The sequence below is a fragment of the Schistocerca serialis genome, chromosome 1 (genome assembly GCF_023864345.2).
Source record: "Schistocerca serialis cubense isolate TAMUIC-IGC-003099 chromosome 1, iqSchSeri2.2, whole genome shotgun sequence".
Taxonomy (NCBI): Eukaryota; Metazoa; Arthropoda; class Insecta; order Orthoptera; family Acrididae; genus Schistocerca; species Schistocerca serialis.
The window spans coordinates 1051175363-1051202351 of NC_064638.1; the positions used below are offsets into that span (position 1 = coordinate 1051175363).

Sequence of the window (26989 nt, forward strand, 5' to 3'; positions counted from 1 at the left end):
GGAACTTTGGATTCTGAAGCTGATACACTGTGAAATAATGTTTGAAATACCCTGGGACCTGTGCCACTCCTAAAAAATCATAGAGACCATCAGTAGTATGAAGAACCATCAGACACCACCCTCCAATTCAGTGCACAGCAGACGCCTCTTTTTACCAGCCTTCAACTATTCAGAACACAGAAATCTATGATAATATTTCTTCAAAAACACCCGTTTTACTGCATGTTCTGCTTTTCAAATTTGTAAACATTGTGCACACCTGTAAGACTTCCCCTCGCAGTGGAATGCGAGCGAAACTCTCAGGGGTGGGAGGACAATGCGCAATAAGCATGTATATTCATGAATTTACAATTTTATTCTTTTTTCGATCCTATTTGAAATATTTTAAACTCCAACTGTATAATACGTCATGCTAACACAATTAATCCCTGTGATTAAAAAAATATTTCATAAAATTACTGTACTGCAGAAATATATATGTTGTATTGTATTGTTGGGTGAATTTCATTTTTTGTAAATTATTTTCAATTTAATATTCTATGTTTCAGTCTTAGTATGAATATATCTTTACTGATGTACTTTGGAACGATATTACTGGGTGTGATCGGCTTGCAGGTGTGTGTGGCAGGAAGGAAGGAAGGAAGGAGAATTGCGAAGTTTTCTGGAGTTGCATACAAATGAAATGTATTTCACTGAGTGAACATTGTAAATTTATGGCAGCAAGGAATGTAGAACTATTAAATATGAAAATAACATACAAAGCAGTTTTGTCATCTACATTATTCTACAAACACATCAACCTATAGGGCTTCCAGACAGTAGTAGTTCAAGCAACGGATTTAAGGAGATCCCCAAGAAACAACATGAGTATTTTTTCTTTAAAACTAGCATTAGACCCGGCCAACAATATTTAATTATTCCATAAACAATTATTACAATTTATGGTCCTCCAATGTGCTTAACAAGAAGGTCGTTCAAAAGTCCCTTCATCGGGAGATTATCTTGGATGCTAACTATGTGTCTCGTAGTGTTTCTGTGAGACTTATTGCCATGTGGTATGGATTTGTACGCAAGCATACAGCTGATTTGTTTGTATTTCTTCCCTCATGTAAAGTGTGTTCTTGGGGAGATACACAATACTTGCTCAATGCTGTGGTTGGAGCCCAGGAGCCTCATTTCGGGGCTGGACATAAATAAATGAAAAATACTTTTATGAACAGTTGTGCAGGAGGCAACACTTTTCAAGAAATGCCACTAGTAGCAGAAGGGGGTGGCTAAAGAGATTAATTACTTTTGAGTCCAAGGCCAACTATTCTGCTCCTCAGGCTTTGTTAGCTGATAGGGTTCACAATGTTTAAATACTCTTGAGTGTTACTAAGTAACTTGTAAAATTTGGGATTGGGTCTGCATTACCCCTGGAGCAGGGGTGCTGTTTCAATATTGTCCCTTATTTCTCATATCAGAAGTTAGTAATATCAAACAATGGAAAATCCAGGATGGAATGTAACAATATTATGAACCTTTTCATGGTACTCACCATATAGGGGACATGCTGAGTCACAGGCAGGCACAACAAAAAGAGTCAGTCTCCTGGTAAGTAGCAACTGTCCTTTTCATAATAAGGAAGTTAGTAATAATATTTCTTCCAGTATGGAAAAGTTACAAGAATTTGTAAGTGCTTGGGTATGGAGTTCAGAGCAGTTTTTCTGGTTATTATAAGAAGTTGTGCATTTTAGCAAGTGCACATGTCATAGGAGGAGGCTATAGTATATTGTGGAGACAATATCTAGCTGGAGGTGGTGTTTTTTGGAAGACAGACAGACTTGTTGATGATTAGTTACAGCTAATTAATTGAAACCAGTTCCATCGATGCTTTAAAATATTTGATGTAGGTTCAACTTGACCTACACATACTTTAGTCATTATCTTGTTTCATGTTTGTGACGATTGTCTGTGAAAGGTGCAAGGAAGCAGTAGGTGGCATTGTATTGATCGTTAGGGGTTTGCATTTTCCAGTCCAGCGGTTAAACATTTGAGTCTTTCTGAACACATTTTGTAGGTTAGTATTGAATTGGTGACTATTTTGACCTTGTGTCTAAAGTCATGCTGAAGTCGGAGATTCTTGTTAAGGCTATTTCAAAAATGTAAGTGTCAAAAAGTGACACAGGTCCATCTGTAAACATTTTCTCACAAATCTGTAGTGCAATATGTCTCATGAGTCACATATTCCTATGAGAGTGTAAATTCTGGTTGCGGCTGTGAATAAGATATCACACAATGCCCTAGTATCATGGAGGGCAAGTCACGAAACTTTTCACTTTGGCAACCTGGTCAGGCTTGGGTTCACAGCACAGAACTTCATCTCCATCATCCGGAAGTATCAACTGTAAACTTTACAGGAAAGGAAACCTTGTAAGATAAATTTGACAGTCTACAGAGATGCAGTTTTTGTGTACACAGTCATGTTTGGGCATGTCCTTAGGCTTCTTTCCTTAGGTTTTGGGTTTCTGGAATTTGTGTCAAGATTCTACTGTGAACAGGGGAAAAATTTCAGTAGGTAGCAGGGAGATATTTGTATGTTTTGATTTTAGTAGCTTTTGGGGAGTGTGAGACAAGCAAAATTGCAGAAAGCCATTTAAGTATCCAGTAAATGATCTAAATTGCACACATGTTCTTGGAAAATACGAAGAGAAGTACAGGAAGGGATACAGGAGGAATGGAAAGTGAAGAAGAGGGTAAAGAGCTAAGAGAACTAGAAGAAAAGGAGAAGAGCAAGGAGAAAAGTGTCCTGTTGACAACATGGTCATTAGAGGCAGAACACAAATCAGGATGGGAAAGAAACGTGCCATGCCCAATTTAAAGGAACGATCCTGGCATTTGCCTTAATGATTTAGGGATATCACAAAAAACCTTAATCTAGACAACCAAATAGGGATTTGACCCACCATTCTCCAAAATGTGGGTCTAGTGTCTTATCAGTGTGCAGCCTCATTCAGCCTGGAACATTTGTTGTTAGAAATAAAACCAATTTCTTGTCAGTATACTGAATGCAAGACTAGGGGGTACAGAAGAACCTAGACAAAATTCTGTAGGGGAAAGTGAACATTTAAAAAATCTAGATGGGAGAACATAGATGACATAACTAGAGGTTATCAGGTGGCAGAAATAGATGGAATTATCACAGAAGCAGTGTGCGCTTGAAACCTATGAGGAAAGTCAGATGAATTGGAAGCTAGCAGTATGTTAGACTTAGTTTTTGTATTATTATTATTATTATTATTATTATTATAAGATGTGTAACTGCACATAAAATAAAATAAAAATTCTCTCTATGGAGTGGAATTCAGCAGGGGAAAAATTGGTAAGAAAAAAGAAAAACAGTGTTTTGAGAACTTCAGAACTTCCATATATTTAAAAGTAACAACATTACAATATACTGAAATATATATATGCCACATATGCAGAAAAATCTTTAAAAAAATAATAGCCACAAATATCTCTAATTTTTATTTACAAAATGATCTTTGATGAGAATACCATTTTAGTCACAGCCTTATAATATCAGATACATTACTGCTTCTCCAATGTAAGTTTATGTTAAATGTATTCTATATTCATTTACATTCCCTTTTCCCCCCTTTCATATGTGATTCAGATTATCGACAAAAAGTTAAAATAAGCTGACTTTTATGGTTATATTTTTAACATTTTTACTTTTTTCCATCTGTCAAGTAGAAAATCCTTCTAAAACTTAAGACATACACATTGTGATTTCATATTAACTAGAGACATCTGAAAGAACTTTCAAAATACTTTTGAAGAACTTCACTTTCAATCATTCTTCTAACCCTTCTCATGATTCAGTTTACATCTTCAGTTGTTCTAATAATTCAGCAGTCACTGTATTTCTGTTAACTTGAATATGGAGACTGGACACATACATAATTTCTAAATGCAACTGGACTTTCTCTGCAAATCAGACAAAGTGTGTTATTTACCAAAGCAACATAAGATTTAAATCTTAATGAGTCAAAACCACAGTTGTTCCACATATACCTCACACAAAGAATTTCTTGTCTGATTTGCAGCAGTCATAAACATAGCAGGACTTGAAACACAAAGCTAAAACATTCCATGATTAGCTCTTTCTTGTCTGACCACTAGCCTCATTGTGGCTGTATAATAATTCTTTTAAGATAGCACATTCGAGAGGCGTAACAAATTTTTTACTAAATGAAAGTTTTTTTTTTAATTGTGGAAATCACAAAGAAATATTCAACAATCTTACTTTGGCAATCATACCTAGAAACTTCTCTACCTATCTCAAACGACTTCAGAGCCTATTGAAAAAGTAAAAATTATTAACTATATATGGAACTGAAATCATGTTGTAAATAATGTAAAAAAGGCAGTACATTATTTTGGAATACTGAACAGATTCAGATTAAAATTGGTTTGCTGAATATGTGAGAAACTGTTACCTACATTTTGGCAAAATTAACATAATTTTTGTACACAGCAGCAACTCAAAACATTTTAAATTTAAAAAAAAGAGCAGTAAAAACACTGGCATAGTGGTAAAGATATATTATTTGAATCAATGCCAGTATATGAAGATCAATAGGGTTTTATTCACTGTCCCATGTCTGCTGAGAGATGTACATAGGTTCTAGGTTGAAGGACAACAGTTCCTGTAGTTTAAAATACTCTATGTGATAGCGAGAACAAAGAAATGCATAGATTTATTAACAATGTTATGATAAGCTACCTTTCATATTCAAGAAATGAGATTTTCCTTATCCTGCCACATAATATCATAATTGATTACAATTGTTCCCAGAACCATAGAAAAAAAAATATTATGACCCATTTTATAACTTTACATGGTGATATACAATATTTCCCATTTTTTATGTTTTACCATAAAACTGAACCTTAGACTAAAATCTGACATACAAGAGAATTTATGAACTACCAAGTCCTCTTTGCCTTGCTTCAAACCCATTTTCTAACTGTTTAAGATATTGCTTTCGACAATCCATCTCATCAGCTGGCCTGTTGTGTGGTGTCCACACTGGTACTCCAATAAAGAACCTTTTAGCGCGAATAAAATTCTGTAACAAAAGTGGAAAGAAATTAATCATAACCAAACCAACATTTATTAAACTAAAATTTATAGAAGGAACATGATTATTAAGTATTTTGGGGCAAATGGAAGATGATGGCCAAATAAGAGTAATGTGACAGAAAGGATAAATTAAAATTTAACATCAGTAAACTCATAACAGTACCCCAAAATGAAAATTTTTTGAAGCCACAAAACAGCTATGACAATTAAACAAAAAGGTCTTAATATAGTATTTTCTGGTTCATTCCACATTATTTTAGTCTTCACTTTAGTGCTGAAGGGCATTGCAGAGTCGGCTGCCATAATGCCAGTCCCTCTAAACTATGATGCAGAAGGGAAGCAATATATTGCAAAAAACTGTCTTGTTTAAAACAGTGTGACAGAAGAGTTCCACAGGAGAAGTACAAAATTTGTAAATTCTCCTGCTGGAACAAGAAGCCAAGTGTTTTCATCACCTATAATCATTATTTCTTAAAGCTGTGATTCAAATGCAATGTCTAGAATGACTACAGCTGCATGATCTGAGATACACATTTAGAGATGGGTGTTCAGCTTCAAATGACACAACTATCAGTCACTTAGTGAGAGTCATGGTGGCACTGCCTTAAAATCAGCAACATACAGGCCATGGGATGGCAGCCTTTGTAAGACATGCAAGTCAGTATGAATGTAATGGTTCCGAATTTATGTCAAAACTCTTAAAAGCTATTTAAATAACACAAATATTTACATTCAAATCTTTTTTCTTCGTATCTACATATATGCTGCCCTCTGCCACTACAGAATTCCAAACTCTAGTGTGTAACATGGTTGCATGTATCTTAACTATGTTGGTGCTTGAGAAGCAGCATGCTGTAATCGAGTTCCAAATTCAAAGAGTTCGTCCACAGATGGAGTGCATTCTCCTTCAGCATGGCAATGCCATACCACACACAAGTGACATCTGCAACAATCCAACGCCTTGGCCTCACTGTCATTGATCATCCCTCATACAGTACCAACTTGGGTCCTCTGATTTTCATCTGTTTCCAATTCTTAAAGAACACCTTTGAGGACTTCACTTCGTTAGTGATGAAGCAGTCCAAGCAGAGCTGAGGTGGTGCCTCTACCAACAAAGTCAAATATTCAACAGCGATAGTATCAACAAACTGGTCTCTTGCTGAGAGAAATATGTCCATTGCTAGGGTGACTATGTTGAGAAATAAATCTGTAGACATGAAGAATAAAGATGCAGAATTCAATAACATCTGCTTTACCTACAAAACTATAACAGTTTTTACACTAAAAATTTGAAGGCATTACTTTTCACCACACCCTCATACAGACTACTTACTGAAATGATAGTGAAATATGGTCAAAGACATTGAGTGTGGCTTCTTGTTGACATGTTCCAACACTACATGGCCACAGCTGCAATCATCAGTTTTATAAAGAAACTGAAGTACTGATACTGCTTCAGCTGCAAAACCACAAGACAATCAAATAAGATGAACTACAGTGACAACTCCATCTCACGTTGGTCTCTGTAACTTGACCACTTGGCTGAGTTCTTGCTGCCTCCAGCTCCTGCCATCAGTTACATCAAAGCAGTCCCATTTGACAGCCACAAGGGCTGAATTGTTCTAGTTGCCTTAATGGAATCACATCTTTACAGTGATATATTATCTAACTGAACAATGAATGACAGCACGCAGAAAGCTGGCATATGCTAACATAGTGAACACCCCCTGCAAGTTTCAATTGTAACTATGTCAGCTTACTAGTTAGTGTGATTTTTTGGATGGGGAAAGCTTAATAATATTTATACAAACCTTTGTATCAAGTGTGAATCGATGGTATATTCCACTAGGAATTATGATCATATCACCAGGTAAAACTTCAATACGAATCCACTCATCATTTCCATTTCGTACATCAAAGTATCCTGAACCTTCGAGTACAAATCTTATTTCTTCTTCTGTATGCAAGTGTTCAGTGAAAAAGCTCTTCAGCTGGAACAAAATATATAAGCTTAACAGAGTACTTTCCCAACTCAAATAAGGAATTAACATCCAGGACAAGGCATCCTGGAGGAAACAATTAAAAAGGGCTACAGTAATGCAGTGTGTACAAGTAACAAGCCAGGATTTTAAAATTGTGTTTCATATTATACTTACCATACCCAATCCTAAGCAAAAAGCACTTATCATTTCTTTTCACATATTTTCTTAAATTTTCCTTCTGCTGAAAACTGCAGTGTCAATAACTTCTAACAATTTAATAGAAAAATAGAATGAGTCTGTTTACTTTCCACATTTTAATAAATGCAACATAGAAAACAATTTTTTAAGAAATTAGTTAATATAAACAACTGATAGTGTCTAGTGAAGTCTGCGAAAACAAAAGATTATCATATCATCAAATGGTTTCCAGGAATGAATAACAGCCGAATGTATAAAAGACTAGCTTTTACTAGAAATCGAGATGAAATAGGATTTGCATTATCTGTCGGACATTTCATTTCTGCTGTTAGACTATAAAAAGATTTTTACACTTGCATTTTTCAATCCATTGTACCTCAAAACTAGATTCAGTAAAGGACACCCTAGATCGCTGTTCCCTCTGATACCACATTTGTAAGTATAAACTGAGTAAGACATTTGCAAACATGGCAAAATCCTTTTTGCAGAGTTTTTTAAATCAATACTGTCATTTTCCATGGCTACTTTCACTCTGTCTTAACAACATTCACTATTAATTTGATTTTACTGTATGGGCTGACAATTTCAGATATGATATGCCTACTACTTGGTATATTTTTACTTGAAATGTGTTACAACAAAACTAAATATAACACATCTCTACTCCCCAAACCACCTTACAGTGTGTGGTATGTATCACTGCACTTCCCCCATTTTCCTGTTCCAGTCGTGAATAGTTCATAATAATAGAGATTACTGGTAGTCTCCATGTGAATTATAATCTCTCTAATTTTACCTACATGATCTTTTTGGAAGATATACATAGGATGCAACAGTATGTTGCTTGATTCTTCTAGGAACATATGCTCTTTGAACTTTTAATAGTAAACCACACCACACCATAATGCAGAACACCTCCCTGCAAAGAAACACACTGCTCTTCTTTGAATCTTCTCTTTTTCCTCTATCAATTGAATCGGTCAGAGCTGAAAGGCATTAAATCCATTTTTGCAACTTTAACAGGAGAAGGAAAAAACTGTATAGATGTAACTAAACCAAATAAATATTGATTATAACTCCTATTACACTAGTCAACAGCCATTTTGCATCTGGGATGTGATACATCAACTAAAACGTATTTTGGTGTGTAGAATCTGAATACACCTTTCAAAATGGTCTAGCAAGCACCATTTTTGAGTTCTTAAGGGTTTTTTATTTTTCCTGTTCAGTACTTTGCTTTTTGCTGTTCTTTTGCTTTGATGTTTAATTGTTTGTTTTTGATTTGCAGAAGAGAGCTAGAAGATCTACAAATCGTCAGTAAAAGGTTGGTGCGGTAATCTAGTGGTGAGAGAGAGATCCTCAGTGAGTGTTTCCTGTGAAAGGCAGTGCAAACTTTTTGTGTTTTAAAACTTACACTAAGAAAAATGGCAACTAGTAAATCTCGTTGCTGTCTAAACCACCCCAACAACTTTTGTTATGTGTGTGGGAAACTCACTCCAAAAGCTCAAAGAAAACCAATCACTGATTTGTTTAAGAAGGCATGTTGTTGTTGTTGTTGTTGTTGTTGTGGTCTTCAGTCCTGAGACTGGTTTGATGGAGCTCTCCATGCTATTCTATCCTGTGCAAGCTTTTTCATCTCCCAGTACCTACTGCAACCTACATCCTTCTGAATCTGCTTAGTGTATTCATCTCTTGGTCTCCCTCTACGATTTTTACCCTCCACGCTGCCCTCCAATACTAAATTGGTGATCCCTTGATGCCTCAGAACATGTCCTACCAACCGATCCCTTCTTCTGGTCAAGTTGTGCCACAAACTTCTCTTCTCCCCAATCCTATTCAATACTTCCTCATTAGTTATGTGATCTACCCATCTAATCTTCAGCATTCTTCTGTAGCACCACATTTCGAAAGCTTGTATTCTCTTCTTGTCCAAACTATTTATCATCCATGTTTCACTTTCATACATGGCTACACTCCATACAAATACTTTCAGAAATGACTTCCTGACACTTAAATCAATACTGGATGTTAACAAATTTCTCTTCTTCAGAAACGCTTTCCTTGCATAAGGCATATAAATTGTAATTTGATTGTCCTGTTGGTGATCAAGATAAAAATTTTGCACCTCATATTCCCTGCATAACCTGTACCACAACCTTAACCGAGTGGCTGAAAGGAAAACACTGAGCCATTGCATCTGATGAGTGGCTGAAAGGAAAACACTGAGCCATGCCATCTGATGGTGTGGTGTGAGCCTAAAGACCATTATTCAGACTGTTACTTCTGTCTTACAAATATTTTGGGACATTCAAGCACAACTAGACATAAAATAAAGTATGCAAATGTATCTTCAGTGCATCTGCCTGTGCCCCGTGCTCCTGTCTGTAACTTGAAAGCCACGGAACCAGACACCATGTCAAGTGAATCAGAAAGTATTGAGCATATAGAAGAGTACTGCCCTCACTCAGTATCATGACACTTTGCCTCAGCTCTTAAATCAAAAGGAATTGAATGATTTGGTTCATGATCTACAACTTTTGAAACAGTTAGCTGAACTCTTGGGGTCGAGACTGCAACAACGGAATCTTCTAGCTCCAGGGACAAAAATTTCCTGTTTCAGATCAAGAGGTGCTTCTTTCACTCAGTATTTCAAAATGCAGAATTCAGTGTGTGTGTGTAGAGATTTCAATGGTCTAATGATGCGGCTAGGTGTATAACATAATCCATAGGAGTGGCGACTATTTATTGACTCCAGTAACATCAGCTTGACAGCAGTACTACTGCATAATGGCAATCCATTTCCATTGGTACCTTTGGCTTGCTTAGGCAGTAGACATGAAAGAAACTTATGAAACCATGGCTTTGCTGCTAGAGGCAACTAAATATAAGAATCACGAATGGCACCTTTGCTGTAATTTAAAAGTTGTTGCACTCCTTACAGGTTTACAGGCTGCATCCACGAAACACTGCTGCTTTTTGTGCCTTTGGGACAGCCATTACACCAGGAACCACTATACAGTCAAGGAATGGCCTGTAAGGAAGTCATGTGTTCCTGGAAACGTAAATGTAAATGTGAACAATTTGTTGAACAATTGATTGAGCCCGATACAATCATTTTGCCGCCCCTTCATATCAAGTTGGGTCTTATCAAGAACTTTGTAAAAGCTCTGGATAAAGAAGGTGAGGCCTTCAATCACTTGAAAGAAAAGTTTCCCAAATTAAGCGAATCAATGCTGAAAGAGGCTATATTTGTTGGACCACAAATAAGAAAATTGCTGAAAGATCCAACCTTTGATACCAAACTCACAGATATCCAATTATCTGCTTGGTCTTCATTTAAAGCAATTGTGAAGGGTTTTTTGGGTAACAGAAAAGACAAAAACTACGTTACCATTGTGAATGATCTGTTGGACAACTATAAGAACTTGGGGTGTAGAATGTCACTTAAAATTCACTTTTTACATTCTCACCTTGATTTCTTCCCAGAAAATTTGGGAGCCGTAAGCGATTAGCATGGGGAACGCTTTCACCAAGACATTCTTACCACGGAGCACCATTACCAAGGCCATTGGAACCCTTTGAAGATGGATGACTACTGCTGGGGTTTTGTTAGGGAGAGTGGTGAAACAGCAAACAAAAGAAGAGCTCCGTCATTGCATTTTTCGAAAACCAAAGACGATTTAAGGGGGGAAATATATTCTGAACTAATTTGGACCTTTTATTGGCATCATGCCCATATAAAGGATGTCCCATTTATCTTACTACTCTAAATAACTGTTTGTCCAGAAGCAAATTACAAAATGTTTCAAGCAAATGCTCTTCAACTGTCAGGGGGACATCAATCAGCATGATTGCCTTCACTGTAGCTTTGTTTTTTACAAAGATATGAACAGCAGTATGACTTTTTTAAATGGTACCATGGTTTTTTTATTCAGTAATTCATTTCTTCTCCTAAAGACCTATTCAAATATGCATCACAGTGTACCATTAACTGAAACACAACGTCATTTATTACATAGCACAACACTGACTTTACGTGCAAAACAGTATTGACTTCAAACATTATGAATGTGTAGTTTTGCTTGACTTAATTGTGTCAATTTTTGCTGTTACCATTTTTTATTCTGCTGTGTATCTAGGAAATGTGATGTCATAGAGAAAAACTGATTTTACCATTGTATGTAGCAATTCAAAATTAGGTAAATACACCCATTTACAAACCAAATGCAGAAAAAGTTTAAATCTGGTAACTAGTATTATCTATTAAATAATTTTTTAGAATGTAATTTTTGTTAATGAAAATACAATTTGAACATTTAACCCGCATTTATTTCTGTTTTTCAAAAATGGACTTAATGCTTTTCAGCCCTGTGGTTACCAATAAATTCATGACCTGTATTGATTAATAAATTTAATATGGAATATTAATCACATGTGTTCATGGAATACATATTAATGGACAACAGTAATGTTAGTTACATACTGCATTATTACTATGACTGAATATAATTTAAATTCATGAAGAAACAAACAAACACACAGGACTTAGGACTTATTAGAGATGAAAAGATTCACTCAGAGTACTCATTGTTGCCCATTTTAGAATGTTCTCGTAAAATTCCATCGCGTCTTGAAGAACATATTTCACTGACTTTCAAATGTCCTGTATCTTTTTGAAGTTTATGGGAACTTTGTCCTTGTATACCTTGTCACATGGTATGCTAAGATAAGGCAGTGACCTTGACTTTCCCAGAAATAATGTGTGTAACAGGAAAGCTGATGTAAACAGATGCTTCAACCTCTCCAATTGTTGCGGTACTTGAATTTTAAGGGAGAATGCCTGCTTTTTATATCTTGGGAATCCTTCAGTTTCCCTTCGATACAACATGTATCAAAATCAATTATTTCATCATACTCTGGAACATGTACTTCCACATTTTTTTCTACTGTTTGCTTTTAGGGTATAAACTCTATCACAATTTTTTCTTTTCTTTTTGAATACTCCAAAATTTCTATCATGTGGCAGTGGGAGAAAACAGTTCGACACCGTACGGGGGACATCGTTTGGTTCACCAATGGGTCAAAAGCAGATCAAGGTGTTGGGGCAGGGTTGTACGGGGTTCAGCCAAGACTGGAGAGCAGCATCTCTCTAGGGAAACTGGCCCCTGTATTCCAAGCCGAAATAACTGCAATCAGGGCACGTGTGGAGGAGAATATGAGTAGGTGCTACAATGATGGTAACATCTACAACTATTCAGACAGCCAGGCAGCCCTGAAATCATTGGCAGCTCCTGCAACAAGGTCTAAGATTGTTGCAGATTGCCACAGAGCTCTGGTGGAGCTAGGGGGAAGCAATAGGGTGTACCTAGTGTGAGTCCCTGGCCACTCAGGGATCTGTGGCAATGAACAAGCCGACAGATTGGCTAGGATGGGGGCAACAACTCCATTTATTGGGCAGGAACCTGTCTTGACAATCACCAAGGCTATGATCAAATTAGAACTATGGAACTGGCTTAGGAAACAGCACGTAGGATATTGGACCAAGGTCCATAAACAAAAACATGGTAAGGTAATGATGCCCAAGCCATGGTTTAAAATCCTGGGATTGAACAGGAAAGAGATCAAACTCATGACTGGACTGATGACCGGCCATGGGAGCTTTAAAAAACACCTACACACAATGGGTATAATGGAAGAGGACCCTAAATGTAGGATCTGTGATGAGGGTGAAGAAACTGCATCACACCTAATCTTTGAATGCATGGCATTGGAGAGTAAAAGATACAGAATCTTCGGGACAACTAGACCTGAAGAAATTGTGTCTAACAAAAAACTGGTAGAGGGACTCCTTACACTACTTAAGGGCACTGGTTGGCTTTACTAGATATACAGCGAGCGATGCCACACAATAAACCTAGTTTCGGTGCGGGCAGTGGTGGGTTAGACCTAAGCTGTTTTAGCTCTCCAGTTAAAATCAAATCAAATCAAAATCAAATCAATGAAACAGATGGAGGTCATTGTCATACCTATGCTGAAAATTTTAAAACTAGTCTCATACTGACATTCCCAGCGTTTCCTGTTCTAATATCTGCCCTTACAGAGATCCCTAGTAGATGGGTTGGACTGTGAAATAGTCTGGATAAAGCTGCCAATCAGACAAGGAGTGACCATTGTATTAGGATGTTTTTATACACCACCAGCATCCACAACAAACGTTGCAGAATGTTTCAGGGAAAGTCTTGAGTACATAGGAAATAAATATCCAAATTATCCATTAGTTATAGGTGGAGACTTTAATCTGCCATCCATTGACTGGGAAAATTACACGTTTATCACAGGGGGCAGAAGCAAAGACTCATGTGAAGTTATTCTAGGAGTGCTCTTCAACATAAAACCTTGAGCAATTGGTTAGAAAACCAACTCGAGATGGGAACATATTAGATATCTTGGTGACAAACAGACCTGATCCTTTTGAGGAAGTTAATCTAGAAGAAGGTATTGGGGAGCATAATCTCATTGTGACGTCTATGTCAGTGGGGAACACCCAGAATATAGTTTTCTTGTTTGGGAAAGGAAATAGAAGTGTCATTAATGAATATCTTCGTCGTCAGCTCCAAGCATTCACTGCAGGACACAAAGATATTGAGCATCTTTGGTCAGAATTTAAAGGCATTGTCCACCACATGCTAGAGAAATGTGTGCCTAGCAAAAATATAGAGGAGGGAAAGGATCCACCTTGGTTCAACAAACATATTAGGAAGTTGCTGAGAAAGCAGAGAATTTTAAACGTAGTCATTGTACCACTGACAAACAGAAATTATGCGAAATGAAAGCAGCTGTCAAAAGGTCAATGAGATATTCTTTTAATGAATTTGAAAGCAATATTTTATCTGGAGATTCTAAAAATAATCCCAAAAAATTTTGGTCGTACGTAAAATCTATGAACGCTACAAATAATTCAATACCTTCTCTTGCTGTCAGTATGGGTAATATAATGGATGATGATAAACAGAAGACTGAAATTCTAGACCTAGCTTTCAAAAACGCGTTTACGGTAGACGACTGCAGCACCATTCTCTCTTCCAATTATCAAACAATCGCAAGGAAGGCATCTGGCTCAGATGGTATTCCCGTAAGATTTTATGTTGCCTATGCTACAAATACAGCACCACTCTTATCCATCATCTATCAGAGATCATTAGAACAGCGGAAAGTTAAAAGAGATGATGCTGTAGTATATTGAGAAGTTGTAACAATGGAAAATTATACTGAAATGCAGGAGGATCTGCAACGAATTGACACATGGTGCAGGGAATGGCCATTGAATCTCAATGTAGACAAGTGTAATGTGCTGCGAATACATAGAAAGAAAGATCCTTTATCATTTATCTACAATATAGCAGGTCAGCAACTGGAAGCAGTTAATTCCATAAATTATCTGGGAGTAGGCATTAGGAGTGATTTAAAATGGAATGACCATATAAAATTAAACGTCAGTAAAGCAGATGCCAGACAGACTCATTGGAAGACTCCTAAGGAAATGCAGTCCGAAAACAAAGGAAGTAGGTTACAGTGCACTTGTTCGCCCACTGCTTGAATACTGCTCACCAGTGTGGGATCCGTTCTAGATAGGGTTGATAGAAGAGATAGAGAAGATCCAACGGAGAGCAGCGCGCTTCGTTACAGGACGATTTAGTAATCGCGAAAGTGTTACAGAGGTGAAAGACAAGCTCCAGTGGAAGGCTCTGCAAGAGAGACGCTCAGTAGCTCAGCACGGGCTTTTGTCGAAGTTTCGATAACATACCTTCACTGAGGAGTGAAGCAGTATATTGCTCCCTCCTACGTATATCTCGCGAACAGACCATTAGGATAAAATCAGAGAGATTAGAGCCCACACAGAGGCATACCGAAAATCTTTCTTTCCACAAACAATACGAGACTGGAATAGAAGGGAGAACCGATAGAGGTACTCAAGGTACCCTCCCCCACACACCGTCAGGTGGCTTGTGGAGTATTGATGTAGATGTAGATGTAGAGACAGGAAGAAGGCCCAGGTCATAGCAATCTATAAAAGGGTAGAAAATTGGATGCACATATTACCGGCCAATTTCACCGCCATTGATTTGTTGTAGAATCATGGAACATATTTTGTGTTCAGACATAATGACCTTTCTAGACTCTGAGAAGCTCACCTGCAGAAACCAGGAAACAGTGGTCACGCGAGACACAACTGGCACTCTTTGTGCGTGATATACAACAGGCTCTAGATACTGGCTCCCAGGTTGGTGCCATATTCCTCGACTTTCGAAAGGCATTCGACTCAGTTCCGCACTGCCGCTTCTTCCAAAAAGTGCAAGCTTACCGTCGATCTGATGACATATGCGGTTGGATAGAGTGTTTTCTAACAGACAGAGAGCAATATGTCATCTTGAATTGGGAGACTTCAACAGAAACAGGCATAACATCAGGTGTGCCCCAGGGTAGCATAATAGGTCCCCTGCTTTTGACGATTTACATAAACGATCTGGTTGATGGTGTTGACAGCGGCATTAGACTGTTTGCCGATGATGCTGTAGTCTACAGGAAGGTAGTCTCACACGGAAGTTGTGAACAAATCAATGAGGATTTGCAGAAAATAAATGCGTGGTGTAATGACTGGCAGTTATCTCTCAATATTAGTAAGTGTAACCTACTGCGTATAACAAAGTGAAAATCCCCATTAACGTACAAGTACAAAATAAATGCCCAGTCTTTGGAAGTGGTAACATCCGTCAAGTATCTGGGTGTGTCTATTCAAAATGATCTCAAATGGAACGATCAGATTACACAAGTAACAGCTAAGGCGAACTGTAGAATGCAGTTTATTGGTAGAATCCTGAAGCAATGCAGTCCTTCAACAAGGGAAATTGCTTAAAATACTTTTGTTCACCCAGTCTTAGAGTATTGTTCATCTGTATGGGACCCTTACCAGTTGGGTCTGATTCAAGAGATTAAGAAGATCCAAAGCAGCAAGATTCATGACTGGTACATTTAGCCATCGCGAGAGCGTTACAAATCTCATAGACAGTTTGAAGTGGGACACACTTGCAGATAGACGATTCACTAAACAGAAGGGGCTGCTCACTAAATTCCAAAATCTGATATTCGCCGAGGATGTAGAGCATATATTATTACCACCAACTTTCATAAGGTGCAATGATCACCATTCAAAGATAAGGGAAATTAGAGCTCGTACTGAGGCGTTCAGGCAGTTGTTTTTCCCTCACGCGATCCGCAAGTGGAACATTCTGCCACACACCACTTGGTGGCTAGCAGGGTATATATGTAGATACATAGATGTAGCTTTGCAGTCAGGGAGTATTCCTCCAGCTTTTTATTCTTTCCTGTCTCTCATACTTTTATTTCTTTATAGTAGTGTATCAAAATTGTAAAAAGTCTTCTACATATCCAACTTCAATAAAGTTCTTAACTTTTAACATAAATACATTAATCAACAATTATTTCAGTAGAAATGAAAACTATCTTACTACCTTTTCTTCATAGTTTGGTAAACAGTTCTTTGAACAAGTGATTTCATCTTCATATGTGTATCCACGCTCTTTCTTGATTTTTTCAAGTTCTCCATCTTCTATAAATGTTTTTGGATTCAACTGAAATAATGATAAAGCTAATATTAATTTTGTTTATGCACATTACATTATAACAATCGTAATAAAGCACATAACACACTGACCGCAAATCATATGTGAGTTAAAGAAATGAAAATGTGTGACAATAAAATAGCAAAAAATGCAGTATGGGGCGCAGAAGAAACAAGTTAACAAATCAGATTTCTCCAGACTATTGTCTCATTCTGTTTCTTGCATTACGAACCAAATTAGCTGCCACAGAAACATGTGAAATATAGCACTAAAGAACAAGCAAAGATATTGTTGATGAGAAGACAGCATAAAATCCCACACAGTGCCGATTATGCACACAGACAGTCTTCTAGAAAGCAGAAGGTGAGAGTGATTAATTTCCTCTTGTTGATTAACACTGTGGTATGAAAAAAAAAGAGTCAAAGATACTCAATGCGGGAGGAATGGCATAAAGATAAAATATTACAAATGGATAAAAAAAGGAAGAGAGACTCTGTTATCAAAAAGGAACTGACAGAGTGCCGACACGAAGACTGAAATGTTTGTTCAAAGCAGACCCATACAAACACTACAAAATTCTCTGGGACATTAAATCACTAATACATTTATTTATTGTAGATAACTTTTGAAGGTCATTCTAAAAGTAAATAATGTTTGTTTCTACAGATATTTTAATTCAAAAAAATAAAACTTATTTCACAATATATTTTGGTGTTTATGTAGTAGTAATTTAAATTTATACATTTGTTGTAGCTCTCTCCATGAGCTTTCCTATGCCTTCTACATACTCAGTTACTGCAAAGTTACTGAACCAGTCGCTAACATCCTTTTTCAGTTCGTTGTCATTCCCAGTGTGCTTTCCACCCAACGAGTACTTCAATTTTGGAAGAAAGATGCTAATCACTTGGTGACAATTAGGTCCAAAAATATTCCCCTTTAACCGCCAAAGCAAATTTTCCTTCAATTTAACAGAATGTGGATGAGCATATTGTAAAGATGGGCAATGCCAGTGGTCAATAATTGACATCATTCATTTTCAATGGCATGGAATAGTCGCTGAAGGATCTGACAATAGGCTGCTGCATTTATTGTTTCTTCTCTAGGTATGAAGTTGGCGAGTAAGACACTCTTTCAATCCCAAAACACAGTGTTCGTAACCATTTCGGTGCACAGAACTTGTTTGGCCTTTTTTAGTTCTGTTGAGGATCATGGATATTCATGCCAACAACATGTATTTTATTTCTGGACTTTTATGCTAAGCCCAGGGCTTCTCACCAGTAACAATGTGGCTTAAAAACACCTCACTATTCCTGTTGTAGTGAGTGAGAAAAGTCAGTAAAACTTCCATTATTATTTTTTTAATCTGTCAAAAGCCAAGGGACTTAATTGGCACGCACTTTTCTATAGCCCAGATCACCACTAACAATTTGATAAAGAACTAATTGTGCAATTTCAGGAAGCACAACTCTGTCTACCAGTAGTGAAACATCTACCCTGTTAAATTTTTGCCTCGTTCCTCGATTTGAGTTCGTCAATCACAACTGAAGGTTGATCTCGTCGTGTTTCTTCATGAATATTCTTCATTCATCTCCCAGTAAACATGATGCACCAGCCTCAAACTGAAACTTCTTTTACCAAATTTCCAAAAACATAAATTTCGATAGGGTCTACTTCTATACATTCACAAACTATGTTACAGTACGAAGATTCCACTTGGTGGGATCATTAATTTTTACACAAATTTTAAAATTACACAAATAAACAGTAAACTCCTGCCCACTGTAAACACCATACAGGTATCAATGATTGGAAGGTCTGTGGCACAGCAGGAATTCTGACACTCACCAAAATGTCCCTAATACATGAAACCTCATATCCCATCAACCATAACTGCAATCATACAAAAACAAAAAATGAACTGCATTTGTTGCTATTATTGAAAAAAATTAATTTCCATGTATTTGTGAAAATGCCTTTAAAATTATGATACAGCTGTACAGAGAAATATACATAATGTACAATGTATAAGTACAGTATCTCAGACAGTTCCTGTACACTGGGTGCAGCTGCTTCACCTATCTACAACATGATTCTGTAAACATCTCTAAGGCAACACCTCTTCATAGCTCTATAGATGACTATTGTTTTCACCTACAGCGATTTGCGCTGAGCAACTGAAAGCTGCCAAAAGTTCTACCCAGTGTTCAGAATTTTGTTACGATGACTCAACTGTAGGAGTGTCTTAGTAGCAAATAACAGATGCACAATTTGGCATTTTTTCACGCATCTCAGAGTTTACGTCATGTCTCCTGATTTATGATAGGTACATGGTTCTTACCCCCATGGTGATTGTTTCTTGACAGTAACAGACAGGTGTAACAAGTTTGGCTGAAATTGGTCCAGTGGTTTAGGAGGGAGCTGTGGAAAAACACGCAGTGCTGCCCGGGTATGTATTTATTCCAATCTTCTACTCATCCATCTCCTAACTCCCCCCCTCTCTGTCTATCTCCTCCTTCACCCCATCTCTGTCCATGTCCTCCACCACCACACTATATCTCCACCTGCCCCTCCCACTGTCCATCTCCTCCTCCCTCCTCCACCCCCCCCCCCCCCCCCCCCACCTGTCCATATGTTCCTCGCCCCTCTGTCCATGTCCATCTCCTACTCCTCCTTCCCTCCACCTCCTACCTCTGTCCATCTCCTCTTACTGTTCAATCTCCACTGCCCTCTTTTCTGTCCATTCCTCCGGCTCCTCTCCCAGAGCGGAAAGGGAAGACACATCCATATTCCTTGGTACGGGGTTCATAGATACAGCGACGGCGTAACTGAAATATAGTGTAGAATAGAAAGAATATCAATGCTGACAATATGAACAGGAAAAATTTGTATAGAATAGTAAATGAAAATGTACCTACTAATGACAAGAACAGCAAAGAAAAGAGTAATAGGTAGTTTCTGGGAAGAGCTAGATGATGCGCTGGAAAGCATACCACATAGACAAGTCAAGATATTTGTTAAGTGATTATTATATACAGACTAGAAGGGAGAATCAATATATGGAAATAGTACATGAACACTCAGTACATAACAGGACAAACAAATATGAAGAAAGGTTAACTGAACTGTGTCGAGAACACAAAAGAAGATGATGACAATACACTTCAGGGCCAAACTGGGTGAGAAAGATATAAGCAAGCCATGCACCCGTCTTCCAGACAGACCATATAGCATTCAGTCTGATCGAAGAGATCAGGAAGAATACAAGATTAGAATCACATCACTATCTTAGAGAAGTCAAGAGCCATCAGATTCCAAACAGGCCACAGATGAATATAGCAACTGGAAACATGAAAACAAACACAGACAAATTAAAATGCAATCAAGTCGCATACGAGAAAGGAGTTGAAACATACAGTGAATGGGTCGACATGAAGCTGAACACTGGAAAGTAGACAGAACTATAGGGAAAGGAAGAAAAGAAAAACAAGCACTGGCAGTGAGATAAGAATTGTCAGGAAGTGGCAGAGGACTGCATGAAAGCCTGGATTAACTGGAGTAATGAGAAGGACCACGAACAATGGGAGGTTTTCCTCAGAACAATAAAGAAAGTGTCCAGAACAATAAGATGAACCAGAAGACAAAGGACGAAGCAGGAACTGGATGAGACTGAGAACAACTTAAGGGAAACCAACAGTATACCCTTTTTTGGGAAAGGCAAAATGAGTCCGACTGGCTACAGGGGCAAAGAACTGTTTATTAGAGAGAAGGAAAAGAAACTGATTGTTAAGAGTGAAGGGTAAGTGTAAAATACTTGCAGAGTACTTTCATGAACTGCTGAATTGTGAACCACCTGAAGCCAAATAGGAACAGAGAATGGGCACAGAAGAGAGTCATGCCTTCCAACCAGGGATGATGTCAAAAAGGCCAAAACTGATCTAAAGAATAAAAATGCAACTGGAGAAGACAGGATATCAGCCAAGGTGATAAAGTGGGGAGGCGACAAAGTGATAGACAACATGACCAAGGTTACCTGCCAAATTTGGAGACAAATGTTACCAGAAGGAGGGAAGAACGTGATCATAGTGCTGATAGGTAAGAAGGGTGCAAGAGGGATGCAAACAACTACAGAGGAATATCACTGTCACAATTCTTCCTGAAAAGATCAGAAAAACAGATGGAAACTGCAGTTGGAAACTATCAAGTGGGAATTAGAAAAGGAGGAGGATGCACAGAGCATATTTATATTGAAACAACTGGTGGAACCTATGACTTTAAAGAACAAAAACATGGTAGTAACCTTCATGGACTTCATGAAGGCATAGGATTCCATTGACAGATGGACTCTTGGAAGGATATTGGAGAACAGAGGACAAGATGGCACTACACGAGAACTAACAATGGAAATTCTGACAGTCACAAAGGTAAGGGTGAGATTCAGAAGGGTACTATCAGAAAAAGTTTGAGATCAAGACCTGTGTCAACAGGTAAGAGGGATGAAACTTCCTGGCAGATTAAAACTACGTGCAGGACTAAGACTCGAACTTGGGGCCCTTGCCTTTCGCAGGCAGGTGCACTATCGACTGAGCTACCCAAGCCTGACTCATGACCCATCCTCACAGCTTTACTTCTGCCACTACCTGATCTCCTATCATCCAAATTTCACAGTGCGGTGATATGAAACTTCCTGGTAGATTACAATTGTATGCAGGACTGAAATGTGAACGTGAGACTGTGTCTTTAGTGGGAAAGTGCTCTATGGACTAAGCTACCCAAGCACAACTCACAACCTGTCCTCCAGCAAAGGAGAACTTCTGTGAAGTTTCGAAGGTAGGAGATGAGGTATTGCTGGAAGTACAGCTGTATGGACAGGCCATGAGTTATGCTTGGATAGATCAGTCGGTAGAGCACTTGCTCATGAAAGGCAAAGGCCCTGAGTTCAAGTCTCGCTACTGCACACAGTTTTAATCTGCCACAAAGTTTCATATCAGTGCACATTCACTACAGATCGAAAATGTCATGGGTTATTACCAATTTTGTTCAACATAACACTGCACAAGGACACAACTCGGTAACCTACGCAAATTAGCCAGAAGGGTGGGAGTGAGGATCACGTATAAGACGACAACTATTTAATAGCACTGAGGATTGGTGAATCCTCAAAAACACTGGGCAAAAGGTGAAGAAACAAGAGTATTGAGGCTGAACTAGAGACGATGGAAAAGGTAAGGCCAGCTTTCTGTATGAGCAGATATGTATGCAATATAAGGAATGTACCTACAAGGCAGTGGTGAGTAATGCACTACTGTAAGTGGCCAAGCCAAAACATTAGGTTGGTTTCATGATTAAAAGGACCAAAATAATAACAGGCCATCAGTCTCTGCTACCTGGAGCAGATACCAAAGAAGGGTCTAGTGCATGAAACTCAAAGAAAGAAAACCCCAAGATCTACCAAAGGTCAACAAAGCCTAGAGAAAGGAACAAGGAAGAAGAAAAGGGGAAAAAGGAACAACTGGTGAGGTGCCCCACCCAGGGAACAGCCAGAGGCCCTCTAAGGCAGAAAGGGCCATGGGGGTTGTACCCTTGCAACTTATCAGAAGCACTCCATCCAACAATACCTAGAAAGGACTAGCAACATGGACAGGGTGACAGAAGCACAGGAAAACAGAGGAAGAGCACCAAGTCAAACAGAACACACAAGAAAGGGGGAGAAGAGCAAAAGAGCAGGAAAGGTGAGGGTTGGGGCACACTACCAAGCCCAGACAGCCCCTGCCCATTTGGGGCTGAGGAGACAACAGGGTATCCTGCCAATCCTCCAAAGGGCTGATAAGAATGAGGTGCCCTCCTTAGAGAGAGTGGCAGTAGTCTCTTCATGAATAAAATACAAAACTAGGTCAGCCACTGAGGCATCATCCACTAACACCAGTGTCAGCTTGTCAGGAACATTAAGAGCCTGCTGCAGGGTGGGTGAGTTACGACAGTCCAGCAAAATATAGACCTCTGTTAAACGAGCACCACAATGACAATGGGGCAGATCCTTGTGACTGAGGAGATGACCATGAGTCAGCCAAGTACGGCCAATGATGAGCTGGTAAAGGACAATGGAATCATTGCGAGAGGCCCACATGGAGAACCTCCACAGATTTGTTGTCTCCTTTACCTGCCATAGTTTGTTCATCAAAGTCAGGGTGTGCCATTCCAAGCCATTAGAACTTGACAGTGTAATACCAATTGAACGTCTGATTCTGGAATACCAATCTTAAGAGGCACCTTCCCGGTAGCCAGTATGGCCACATGTCAGCGAGACTCCAGGATCCCAACATGATCAGGGTTCCAGACAAAAACCACTTAGTGTCTACATTTTTCAAGGGCAAAATTGACTCCTGGATAGTTGAAGAGCAAGGGGTGGCGAGGACAACGATGGTCAAGAGCTAGTAAACTACTCAAAGAGTCAATACAGATGAGGAAAGCTTCACTAGTACAGAATGGATATACTCAAGAGCACAAAAGATGGCTACCAACTCCACAGTGAAAACACAGTAGCCATCCAGCAAGGAGCAGAGGTCTTTACATCTCATGTGAATGTAAGCAAAGCCAACATCACCAGCAACCATCAAGCCACCTGTATAGACCACTTCAGAACCCCGAAACGTCCTGAGAATGGAGAAGAATGAGTGAAGGAGGGCCTCAGGATGAGAGGATGAGTCAAGTACAACACACCTTGTGATAGGTCAGGACGGAGCTGTGGAGGGGGGGGGGATGCACCACAAACATGTATGTGAGTGAGCCCGGAGAAGGGCTGGGAGGTGGGAAAGCTGGTGTTCAGAAAAAAGCGACCATTTACAAATGGTGATCATAACCCTACACCTGACCCATCATTGCATGAGATGATCTTCATATTTGTAAAGAGGAGACAGTAGTTTGGGTGCTCCGGAGAGCAGAGGATGTGTAAGACATATGCGATCAATTGTTGTTAGCACAGAATCAGCAAAAGTGGAACCCCTGCCTCTGCTAGGAGGCTAGTCCAAAAGTCAGCAGCTGACAGCTGTACCCCAAAATGACGTATCAGGTTCAGCATCTATAATGTTGAAAGTGATGCCAAGCCATATGTGAGACCCTTGTCATCCAGACAGGACTGGACCAATGCTGTGTAGAGCCTTATCAGAGTAGAGTCATCTGCCCCCAAGTTGGTGTCACTGAGGCTTCAAAGAACATTGAGGTTTGACCAATATCTCCACTTTAGTTGATGAAGATGAGGAAGCCATGTCAACCAGGTATCAAAGACCTGTCCCAAAACAAAACAATGAGAGACCACCACAATGAGGTATAGGCCATCTAGGTACAGATCCAGATGGGAAGGGGCTGTATGGTGACAACAAAATTGCATAACACAGCTCTTGGCAGCCGAAAAATGGAAGCCATGAGTGACAGATCGAGATTATGCTTAGTGTATTTCTCCCTACAGTCTGTGTTCAGCAATGCCCATCACAGATGGACAAAAATAAAAGCAGAAATCATCTGCTTGCAAAGAGGGGGCCACCATAGGCCCTGCAGCCGTGACCAGACCACTGATAGGCACTAAAAAGAGAGAGACACTTGAAACCGAACCCTGTGCAATCCCTTTCTTCAGTGATGAGAGGTGTTACAAGGGGCCCAGCCTATACCTCAAAAAAGTTCTGGATAAAAAGCAGGAGCGGGCCATGGAGGCTCCACTCATGCAAGATGGCAAGAATATGGTAGTATTGTGTGGTATCATAAGCTTTATGCAGATCAAAGAAGACTGCAGCAAGGTTTTGACATCAGGCAAATTATCTGCAGTAGAGCAGCCTTGGCAAGAACAACTCTGTGTTAAAGCCAAAAGATCCTGGGATTCAAGGATCCAGTACAGCCTTTGACTCACCATACAGTTAAGTACCTTGCAGATGACACTGTTGTCAGTCTGAAGAGGCGGTTTACCTGATTTCAAAACTGGAAAAACAACACTTTCTTGCAAATGGGAAGGGAATTCCCCCTCTCTCCAGAGACAGTTAAAAAGGGATAGTATATGACACTGGCCAGCCACTGATATGTGTTGAAGCATTTGGTTGTGCACCTGGTCCATTATATTGAGGCATTATAAGGCTCCAAGTGTCAGGGAACACTAAGATAAAGGGAGTTGTTCCAGACAGTGTAGGCAGACAGTGAACTGACACTTTGGCCTGGGCAAAATGCTGAGTGACAAAGAGTCTAGGCTGCTGAGGATAACACCATGCAGGGAAATTCCCAGGACACCTGTAGGATGACAGAGGCCAAAATTGTGCCTACAGAGAGAATGAAGTCTTATGGCAGGGACATATCGTTACCAACAAATCTGTTTCTGGCATTCCAGAAGATAACGGGCCCATGCAGGAAGCCATTTAAAGGCCAGGAGATGGCCAAGAGACAGATGCTGTTGTAGCATTGGAATGCACGACAGTGGTCTTTAATAGCTGCAACAATTTCAGTGGTCTGTCAAGGGACAGTCTTCCATCGGGGAGAACTTAAGGTAGAAGAAAATGCTCAAGCAGTTGCTGAAAGGATGGTGTTGGTCAAACTCTGTACAGACTCATCAATACCACTGTGTGGTGGAGTGGTTGGAATAGCAGATTAGGAAAAGGCATCCCAACCTGCATTAGTGAACATCCACCTGGGATAGCATTCAGGTGAGTTATGCTGGAGAAAAGAGAAGATGATCAGAAACTGAACGCAGTCACACAAATTGTTATGAGCTCCCCTTTGAAAGGAGGGGAGGAATCCATAGCTACAGATGGAAAGATCATGACCGAGAAAGTGCCACGTGCCACACTAAAGCGTGTGGGGTCCCCAGTTCTGAGGTGATCTTCAACAATCCTACCCTGGTCAGTGGTTGCAGTACCACACAAAAAAACTGACTGGTTTGATGCGACCCGCCACGAATCCCTTTCCTGTGCTAACCTCTTCATCTCAGAGTAGCACTTGCAACCTACGTCCTCAATTATTTGCTTGACGTATTCCAATCTCTGTCTTCCTCTACAGTTTTTGCCCTCTACAGCTCCCTCTAGTACCATGGAAGTCATTCCCTCATGTCTTAGCAGATGTCCTATCATCCTGTCCCTTCTCCTTATCAGTGTTTTCCACATATTCCTTTCCTCTCAGATTCTGCGTATAACCTCCTCATTCCTTACCTTATCAGTCCACCTAATTTTCAACATTCGTCTATAGCACCACATCTCAAATGCTTCGATTCTCTTCTGTTCCGGTTTTGCCACAGTCCATGTTTCACTACCATACAATGCTGTACTCCAGACGTACATCCTCAGAAATTTCTTCCTCAAATTAAGGCCGGTATTTGATATTAGTAGACTTCTCTTGGCCAGCTATGCCTTTTTTGCCATAGCGAGTCTGCTTTTGATGTCCTCCTTGCTCTGCCCGTCATTGGTTATTTTACTGCCTAGGTAGCAGAATTCTTTAACTTCATTGACTTCGTGACCATCAATCCTGATGTTAAGTTTCTCGCTGTTCTCATTTCTAATACTTCTCATTACCTTTGTCTTTCTCCGATTTACTCTCAAACCATATTGTGTACTCATTAGACTGTTCATTCCGTTCAGCAGATCATCTAATTCTTCTTCACTTTCACTCAGGATAGCAATGTCATCAGCGAATTGTATCATTGATATCCTTTCACCTTGTATTTTGTATTTTAATTCCACTCCTGAACCTTTCTTTTATTTCCATCATTGCTTCCTCGATGTACAGATTGAAGAGTAGGGGCGAAAGGCTACAGCCTTGTCTTACACCCTTCTTAACACGAGCACTTCGTTCTTGATCGTCCACTCTTATTATTCCCTCTTGGGTGTTGTACATATTGTGTATGACCCGTCTCTCCCTATAGCTTACCCCTACTTTTTTCAGAATCTCGAACAGCTCGCACCATTTTATATTGTCGAACGCTTTTTCCAGGTCGACAAATCCTATGAAAGTGTCTTGATTTTTCTGTAGCCTTGCTTCCATTATTAGCCGTAACGTCAGAATTGCCTCTCTCA

General features: G+C 39.3%; 1 protein-coding gene and 1 long non-coding RNA gene across 2 annotated transcripts in view; one reads left to right on the forward strand and one right to left on the reverse strand.

Annotated features, from left to right (window-relative positions):
* Positions 1–26989, forward strand: part of LOC126415177 (uncharacterized) — a 375032-nt gene that overhangs the window by 78333 nt on the left and 269710 nt on the right. The window lies entirely within an intron of this gene.
* LOC126415160 (acireductone dioxygenase) overlaps positions 3384–26989 on the reverse strand; it is a 59791-nt gene continuing 36185 nt past the window's right edge. The window contains exons 3-5 of the mRNA XM_050083410.1: positions 16839–16958; positions 6940–7119; positions 3384–5114 (exon numbers count right to left, since the gene is read on the reverse strand). Coding sequence (XP_049939367.1) covers positions 4965–5114; positions 6940–7119; positions 16839–16958 — 450 coding nt within the window. The 3' untranslated portion in view covers positions 3384–4964. The remainder of the gene's footprint in view (positions 5115–6939; positions 7120–16838; positions 16959–26989) is intronic.